The 9,747-nt window shown below is 44.8% G+C and overlaps 1 protein-coding gene across 1 annotated transcript; it reads right to left on the reverse strand.

Moving 5' to 3' along the window:
- Positions 1-3,999: 3,999 nt before the first annotated feature.
- LOC106613297 (gastrula zinc finger protein XlCGF7.1-like) lies at positions 4,000-9,348 on the reverse strand. Its single transcript, XM_045692037.1, has 3 exons — positions 9,326-9,348; positions 8,504-8,610; positions 4,000-5,312 (listed from the first exon to the last, which is right to left on the reverse strand). The coding sequence occupies exons 1-3, from the start codon at positions 9,346-9,348 to the stop codon at positions 4,435-4,437; spliced, it is 1,008 nt and encodes a 335-aa protein (XP_045547993.1). The 3' UTR covers positions 4,000-4,434.
- Positions 9,349-9,747: the final 399 nt, after the last annotated feature.

Consider the following 9,747-nt stretch of genomic DNA (forward strand, 5'->3'; position numbering starts at 1 on the left):
GTCACTTGGCTCTGTCATATCCTCACATGGTCTCTCCTATCATTGTTACGCAGACGACACACAATTGATCTTCTCCTTTCCCCCTTCTGATAACCAGGTGGCGAATCGCATCTCTGCATGTCTGGCAGACATATCAGTGTGGATGACGGATCACCACCTCAAGCTGAACCTCGGCAAGACGGAGCTGCTCTTCCTCCCGGGGAAGGACTGCCCGTTCCATGATCTCGCCATCACGGTTGACAACTCCATTGTGTCCTCCTCCCAGAGTGCTAAGAGCCTTGGCGTGACCCTGGACAACACCCTGTCGTTCTCCGCTAACATCAAGGCGGTGACCCGATCCTGTAGGTTCATGCTCTACAACATTCGCAGAGTACGACCCTGCCTTACACAGGAAGCGGCGCAGGTCCTAATCCAGGCACTTGTCATCTTCCGTTGGGATTACTGCAACTCGCTGTTGGCTGGGCTCCCTGCCTGTGCCATTAAACCCCTACAACTCATCCAGAACGCCGCAGCCCGTCTGGTGTTCAACCTTCCCAAGTTCTCTCACGTCACCCCGCTCCTCCGCACACTCCACTGGCTTCCAGTTGAAGCTCACATCTGCTACAAGACCATGGTGCTTGCCTACGGAGCTGTGAGGGGAACGGCACCTTCGTACCTTCAGGTTCTGATCAGTCCCTACACCCAAACAAGGGCACTGCGTCCATCCACCTCTGGCCTGCTGGCCCCCCTACTTCTGCGGAAGCACAGTTCCTGCTCAGCCCAGTCAAAACTGTTCGCTGCTCTGGCACCCCAATGGTGGAACAAGCTCCCTCACGACGCCAGGACAGCGGAGTCAATCACCACCTTCCGTAGACACCTGAAACCCCACCTCTTTAAGGAATACCTAGGATAGGATAAAGTAATCCTTCTACCCCCCCCCCAAAAAAAAGATATAGATGTACTATTGTAAAGTGGTTGTTCCACTGGATATCATAAGGTGAATGCACCAATTTGTAAGTCGCTGTCACGTCCTGACCAGTATAAGGTTAATTGGTATTGTAGTTTGGTCAGGACGTGGCAGAGGATATTCGTTTTATGTGGTTCGGGGTGGTGTGTTTTGTTGAAGGGGCATTTGGTTTAAGTATTCCGGGGTTTTTGGGCACTGTTTGGTTTTCAGGTATTCTATGATTTTGTCTAGTATGTCTGTTTCTATGTTTGGTTAATTGGGGTTGGGACTCTCAGTTGAAGGCAGGTGTTGTCTATCTGCCTTTGATTGAGAGTCCCATATATGAGGGTGTGTTTGTGTTTGTTATTTGTGGGTGATTATTCTGTGTTTAGCCTTGTGCCTTACCAGACTGTTTTTGTCGATCGTTCGTTCTTTGTTATTTTGGTGTTCATTTTGTATTTATTAAAAAGCAAGATGAGCATACACATACCTGCTGCGTTTTGGTCCTCCATTTCCAACGACAAGCGTGACAGTCGCTCTGGATAAGAGTGTCTGCTAAATGACGTAAATGTAAAAAGATATACTTGTGTATTGATTTTAAGAAAGACATTGATGTTTATGGTTAGGTACAAGTTGGAGCAACCTTTTTCGTGAATGCGCACCGCATCGATTTTATGCAACGCAGGACAGGCTAGATAAACTAGTAATATCATCAACCATGTGTAGTTAACTAGTGATTATGATTGATTGATTGTTTTTTTTATAAGATAAGTTTAATGCTAGCTAGCAACTTACCATGGCTTCTTACTGCATTCGCGTAACAGGCAGGCTCCTCGTGGAGTGCAATGTAAAGCAGGCGGTTAGAGCGTTGGACTAGTTAACCGTAAGGTTGCAAGATTGAATCCCCAAGCTGACAAGGTAAAAATCTGTCGTTCTGCCCCAGAACAATGCAGTTAACCCACCGTTCCTAGGCCGTCATTGAAAATAAGAATGTATTCTTAACTGACTTGCCAGTTAAAAAATATATATATATTTTTTTTAAATCAGCAAATCGGTGGCCAAAAATACCGATTGTTATGAAAACTTGAAATCGGCCCTAATTAAATCGGTCAATCTTTATAACCTATAGGAACACAACCTGTCAGAGGAACACAATCTACTGATACAGACACCTCACAAGTCCTCAACTGGCAGCTTCATTAAATAGTACCAGCAAAACACTCCGGGATGCTGGCCTTCTAGGCAGAAGTCATCTGTCCAGTGTCTGTTCTTTTGCCCATCTTAATCTTTTATTTTTATAGGCCAGTCTGAGATATGGCTTATTCTTTGCAACTCTGCCTAGAAGGCCAGCATCCAGGAGTCGCCTCTTCACTGTTGACATTGAGACTGGTGTTTTGCGGGTACTATTTAACGAAGCTGCCAGTTGAGGACTTGTGAGGCATCGGTTTCTCAAACTAGACACTAATATACTTGTCCTCTTGCTCAGTTGTGCACCGGGGCCTTCCACTCCTCTTTCTATTCTGGTTAGAGACAGTTTGCGCTGTTCTGTGAAGGGAGTAGTACATAGCGTTGTACAAGATCTTCAGTTTCTCGGCAATTTCTCACATGGAATAGCCTTCATTTCTCAGAACAAGACTAGACTGACGAGTTCCAGAAGAAAGTTTTGTTTATGGCCATTTTGAGCCTGTAATCGAACCCACAAATGCTGATGCTCCAGATACTCAACTAGTCTAAATAAGGCCAGTTGTATTGCTTTAAATCAGCACAACAGTTTTCAGCTGTGCTAACATAATTGCAAAAGGGTTTTCTAATGATCAATTAGACTTTTAAAATTATAAACTTGGATTAGCTAGCACAACGTGCCATTGTAACACAGGAGTGATGGTTGCTGATAATGGGCCTCTGTACGCCTATGTAGATATTCCATTAAAGATCAGCCATTTCCAGCTACAATAGTCATTTACAACATTAACAATGTCTAAACTGTATTTCTGATCAATTTGATGTTATTTTAATGGACAAAAAAATTGCTTTTCTTTCGAAAACAAGGACATTTCTATGTGACTCCAAACTTTTGAACGGTAGTGTATGTGTAACAGTGTAGGTTTCCGTCCCTCTCTTCGCCCCAACCTGGGCTCGAACCAGGGACCCTTGCACACATCAACAATTGACACCCCACGAAGCATCGTTACCCATCGCGCCACAAAAGCCATGGCCCTTGCAACGCAAGGGGAAACCCTACTTCAAGTCTCAGAGCGAGTGACGTCACTGATTGAAACGCTATTAGCGCGCACCACAGCTAACTAACTAGCCATTTCACATCGGTTACATATGTTAAGTCACTTTTTAGGAACGGAACGGAGAAAACAAGGGGTAGCTTGCTCTCGACGTCATCTGATTCTAGACATATCAGTCATCATCCCAGGGCCCTCCGTTGAAGAGCCAACTCCGAATATCCAAAGTTAAAAACTAATTGAAGGCGGTACTTAGTGGTGTTAATCAGATCTCCTTTCTCCTCCTCTTCTTCATCTTTCAATGTGACAGTAATCTCCCCTTCCTTATTCACTCCAAAAACTACATCCTCCTCTTTTACTGTAACATCCTGCTCCTCTTTCACGCTGAACGTGTCTTCCTCTTGTTTAACTGTAACGTCTTTCTCTTCTTCTTTCACTGTAAAAGTCTCACCCTCTACTTCTTGTTTTACTGTAACATCCTCCTCTTCCTTCTCCTCTTTCACGACAATGTTCAGCCCCAGAGCTTCTTTCTCCGTCCAGCAGACCTCCTCTTCTTTAACAGGAGGGGAGTAGTTTAGGGAGCTCATGTTCGGGGATGTTAGCTAGCTAGCTATCATTAGCAACTAGGCTAATGCTAACTTAACCAGCCAGCTACTATAGCTGACTAATACAAAATAACGTAATATTAAATAGGTTAACAAGTAGATACGACAGAAGTGTGTCTGAAACACAGTAGCTAATATAGACCGAAAGCGTATAAATAGCTTGAATCTTTCGGCTATGTTGGCTAGCAAGCTACCGAGGTGGTTGACGAGCTGTTTATGAAGAACCGTCCACTAGATTATACGTCACGCTGCAGCATCGCCTGAAAGACGCACATCGCCGTCTGCTGACTGGAGGGAAACGCAGTTGAGGATCAGATTTTATTTTCAGACAAAGATTCGTTTAAATGGTTTTAATTAAATAATACTATTATATTGAGACATACAAAGACCTGAATGTGTTGATTGACTAGTGCGAATAAAAAAATGTTTACTACATTCCACAGTCTGTGTTCCAGGTCTGGTCTGGTGCTGGAGATCATTCCACACTCTGTGTTCTACTACCCAGGTCTGGTGCTGGAGATCATTCCACACTCTGTGTTCTACTACCCAGGTCTGGTGTTGGAGATCATTCCACACTCTGTGGATCTCCTGCATGTATTTTCTGATGTTTAATCAGACCACATGAATGAGAGTATCTCTTGTCACATTGATCACAGCTATAAGGTTTCTTTCATGTGTGTGTTCTCTGGTGTCTATTCAGGCTGTTTGACTGAGTAAAACTCTTCCCACACTGATCACAGCTATAAGGTTTCTCTCCTGTGTGTGTTCTCTGGTGTCCTTTAAGGTGTTCTATCCGAGAAAAGCTTTTCCCACATTGCTCACAGCTATATGGCTGCTCTCCTGTGTGTGTTCTCTGGTGTGATACCAGGTTGCTTGACTGAGTAAAACTCTTGCCACATTGCTCACAGGTATATGGCTGCTCTCCTGTGTGTGTTCTCTGATGTGATACCAGGTTGCGTGACTGAGTAAAACTCTTGCCACACTGATCACAGCTATAAGGTTTCTCTCCTGTGTGTGTTCTCTGGTGCTCTTTGAGGCGTTCTCCCCGAGAAAAGTTTTTCCCACATTGCTCACAACTATATGGCTGCTCTCCTGTGTGTATTCTCTGGTGTGATACCAGGTTGCTTGACTGAGTAAAACTCTTGCCACATTGCTCACAGCTATATGGCTGCTCTCCTGTGTGTGTTCTCTGGTGTGATACCAGGTTGCTTGCCTGAGTAAAACTCTTCCCACATTGATCACAGGTGTAAGGCTTCTCTCTTGTGTGTGTTCTCTGGTGTGTTTTCAGATTACTTGAATGAGTAAAACTCTTCCCACATTGATTACAGCTATAAGGCTTCTCTCCTGTGTGTACTCGCTGGTGTTTTTTAAGTTCTGATGAAGATTTGAAACGTTTCCCACAGTCGGAGCAGCAGTGAGGTTTCCTTTCTGTGGGTCTCTGCTGGTGTTTCTTGAGGTGTCCTGATGTGGAGAGACTCTTCTCTGCCTCGTCAGCATCATGATGCTGTTGAGGCTCCCCAGAGGATCCACGATAGTCACGTCTCTCTCCTGTGTGAAGGTCAAAGTCAGACAGTCAATGTAGTGAATGTTTAAATGTTTTTACAAACTTTGACAAAAGTTTTGTTTTAGTTTGATTTTGGTCCACCGGCCACTGTAGCAGGCAGATGATAGAATATACCAGCCACTGTAGCAGGCAGATGATAGAATATACCAGCCACTGTAGCAGGCAGATGATAGAATATACCGGCCACTGTAGCAGGCAGATGATAGAATATACCAGCCACTGTAGCAGGCAGATGATAGAATATACCGGCCACTGTAGCAGGCAGATGATAGAATATACCAGCCACTGTAGCAGGCAGATGATAGAATATACCAGCCACTGTAGCAGGCAGATGATAGAATATACCAGCCACTGTAGCAGGCAGATGATAGAATATACCAGCCACTGTAGCAGGCAGATGATAGAATATACCAGCCACTGTAGCAGGCAGATGATAGAATATACCGGCCACTGTAGCAGGCAGATGATAGAATATACCGGCCACTGTAGCAGGCAGATGATAGAATATACCGGCCACTGTAGCAGGCAGATGATAGAATATACCAGCCACTGTAGCAGGCAGATGATAGAATATACCAGCCACTGTAGCAGGCAGATGATAGAATATACCAGCCACTGTAGCAGGCAGATGATAGAATATACCAGCCACTGTAGCAGGCAGATGATAGAATATACCAGCCACTGTAGCAGGCAGATGATAGAATATACCAGCCACTGTAGCAGGCATATGATAGAATATACCAGCCACTGTAGCAGGCAGATGATAGAATATACCAGCCACTGTAGCAGGCAGATGATAGAATATACCAGCCACTGTAGCAGGCAGATGATAGAATATACCAGCCACTGATCTTTTACCAGCCCAAATATTTATTGCCATGACTGATTACACCAAAAATCCCAACAACAAGAAACGAATGAGCAGCTTGGCAATGTTTGTAACACAAGAAATGTAAGTAAGAAGTAATGTGGTATATTGCTCAATGTAATTACATTTTTGTGACAAGAGTCTTTTAACCAATGTGTTAAAATAATTCATTTAGATACAATAGTAATGATGAACAGTTGTACAAGTGAACATGAAGAATCACCAAAGTGCCTCCATAACACATCACTACACACCACACTGTCCTGCCAGATAAACTGATCACTACACACCACACTGTCCTGCCAGATAAACTGATCACTACACACCACACTGTCCTGCCAGATAAACTGATCACTACACACCACACTGTCCTGCCAGATAAACTGATCACTACACACCACACTGTCCTGCCAGATAAACTGATCACTACACACCACACTGTCCTGCCAGATAAACTGATCACTACACACCACACTGTCCTGCCAGATAAACTGATCACTACACACCACACTGTCCTGCCAGATAAACTGATCACTACACACCACACTGTCCTGCCAGATAAACTGCTGATCACTACACACCACACTGTCCTGCCAGATAAACTGATCACTACACACCACACTGTCCTGCCAGATAAACTGATCACTACACACCACACTGTCCTGCCAGATAAACTGCTGATCACTACACACCACACTGCCCTGCCAGATAAACTGCTGATCACTACACACCACACTGCCCTGCCAGATAAACTGCTGATCACTACACACCACACTGTCCTGCCAGATAAACTGCTGATCACTACACACCACACTGTCCCTGCCAGATAAACTGCTGATCACTACACACCACACTGCCCTGCCAGATAAACTGCTGATCACTACACACCACACTGCCCTGCCAGATAAACTGCTGATCACTACACACCACACTGCCCTGCCAGATAAACTGCTGATCACTACACACCACACTGTCCTGCCAGATAAACTGCTGATCACTACACACCACACTGCCCTGCCAGATAAACTGCTGATCACTACACACCACACTGCCCTGCCAGATAAACTGCTGATCACTACACACCGCACTGTCCTGCCAGATAAACTGCTGATCACTACACACCACACTGTCCTGCCACATAAACTGCTGATCACTACACACCACACTGTCCTGCCAGATAAACTGCGATCACTACACACCACACTGCCCTGCCAGATAAACTGCTGATCACTACACACCACACTGCCCTGCCAGATAAACTGCTGATCACTACACACCACACTGTCCTGCCAGATAAACTGCTGATCACTACACACCACACTGCCCTGCCAGATAAACTGCTGATCACTACACACCACACTGTCCTGCCACATAAACTGCTGATCACTACACACCACACTGTCCTGCCAGATAAACTGCTGATCACTACACACCACACTGCCCTGCCAGATAAACTGCTGATCACTACACACCACACTGCCCTGCCAGATAAACTGCTGATCACTACACACCACACTGTCCTGCCACATAAACTGCTGATCACTACACACCACACTGCCCTGCCAGATAAACTGCTGATCACTACACACCACACTGCCCTGCCAGATAAACTGCTGATCACTACACACCACACTGCCCTGCCAGATAAACTGCTGATCACTACACACCACACTGCCCTGCCAGATAAACTGCTGATCACTACACACCACACTGTCCTGCCAGATAAACTGCTGATCACTACACACCACACTGTCCTGCCAGATAAACTGCTGCCTTATTATTATAGTTCAGGGCTCTACGCTGACATGTGTTCCTAAGTTTATATACTGAACAAAAATATAAACGCAACATGGAAAGTGTTGGTCCCATGTTTCATGCGGGATCATCTGAGGAGGGGAGGGGCTGAGGAGTATTTCTGTCTGTAATGAAGCCCTTTTGTGTGGGAAACCTCATTCTGATTGGCTGGGTCTTGTGCCCCAGTGGGTCGGCATATGGCAGCAGAACCTGCCCAGTCGTAAAATCCATAGATTAGGGCCTAATGAATATATTTCAATTGACTTCTATGAACTGCAACTCAGTAAAATCTTTGAAGTTGTTGCATGTTGCGTTTATATTTTTTGTTGAGTATAGTTAGGAGCTGGACAATTCCACAGTAACAGAATTACACCAGACTCTGATTTTTCATTTTAAAATGTATGCAAAACAAAAACCATTGCTGCTTTAAAACCACATGTGTGTTCATCAGTTCAACAACTGCAGGGTTTGTGCCCGTTATTTAATAATAGTATTTACTGGTGTTAATCTGACCTTCTGTCTCCTCCTCCTCTCCTTCCTCTTTCACTTCAAAAACTGCATCCTCCTCTTCCTCTTCTTCTTTTACTGTAACATCCTCCTCCTCTTTCACTCTGAACGCGTCTTCCTCTTCTTTCACTGTAACGTCTTTCTCTTCTTCTTTCACTGTAACAGCGTCACCCTCTACTTCTTGTTTTACTGTAACATCCTCCTCTTCCTTCTCCACTTTCACGACAATGTTCAGCCCCAGAGCTTCTTTCTCCGTCCAGCAGACCTCCTCTTCTTTAACAGGAGGGGAGTAGTTTAGGGAGCTCATGTTCGGGGATGTTAGCTAGCTAGCTATCATTAGCGACTAGGCTAATGCTAACTTAACCAGCCAGCTACTATAGCTGACTAATACAAAATAACGTAATATTAAATTAAATAGGTTAACAAGTAGATACGACAGAAGTGTGTCTAAAACACAGTAGGTAATATAGACCGAAAGCGTATAAATAGCTTGAATCTTTCGGCTATGTTGGCTAGCAAGCTACCGAGGTGGTTGACGAGCTGTTTATGAAGAACCGTCCACTAGATTATACGTCACTCTGACAGCATCGCCTGAAAGACGCACATCGCCGTCTGCTGACTGGAGGGAAACGCAGTTGAGGATCAGATTTTATTTTCAGACAAAGATTCATTTAAATGGTTTTAATTAAATAATACTATTATATTGAGACATACAAAGACCTGAATGTGTTGATTGACTAGTGCGAATAAAAAAATGTTTACTACAGCACTGTGTTCTACTACCCAGGTCTGGTGTTGGAGATCATTCTACACTCTGTGTTCTACTACCCAGGTCTGGTGGTGGAGGTCATTCTACACTCTGTGTTCTACTACCCAGGTCTGGTGTTGGAGATCATTCCACACTCTGTGTTCTACTACCCAGGTCTGGTGTTGGAGGTCTGGCTTTACACACAGAAGAAAAACATGACGATATCCTGAAAAAGGTGAGAGAAGTGGGAGGTGCGAGGCCGATGTGTCACTACGAGGTAACCAGCTTGGCAAAAAACAGCAAAAACAATTTCAGGATTGTAACTGTGAACATTTATAACCCGTACGTCAAGGACGAGGAGGTGAGGGCCTTTCTGGGGAGATACATTGATGACATCTCCACAACAAGGCACCTCAAGGACTCCCTGTTTTTTTGGAACGGGAGGAGAGACTTCCAGGCCCTCCTCAGGGAGGACCCAAAGGGACTGGGCGGCTACCTTCAT

The sequence above is a fragment of the Salmo salar genome, chromosome ssa12 (genome assembly GCF_905237065.1).
Source record: "Salmo salar chromosome ssa12, Ssal_v3.1, whole genome shotgun sequence".
Lineage (NCBI taxonomy): Eukaryota > Metazoa > Chordata > Actinopteri > Salmoniformes > Salmonidae > Salmo > Salmo salar.

Coding starts and splice junctions, on each gene's coding strand:
- LOC106613297 (XM_045692037.1), bottom strand. CDS start 9,348: ATGACCTCCACCACCAGACCTGG. Junction 8,611..9,325: donor ACCTCCACCACCAGACCTGG/GTAGTAGAACAC, acceptor AGAAGAGGAAGA/CGCGTTCAGAGTGAAAGAGG. Junction 5,313..8,503: donor AGAGGAGGAGGAGACAGAAG/GTCAGATTAACA, acceptor ACCTTCACACAG/GAGAGAGACGTGACTATCGT.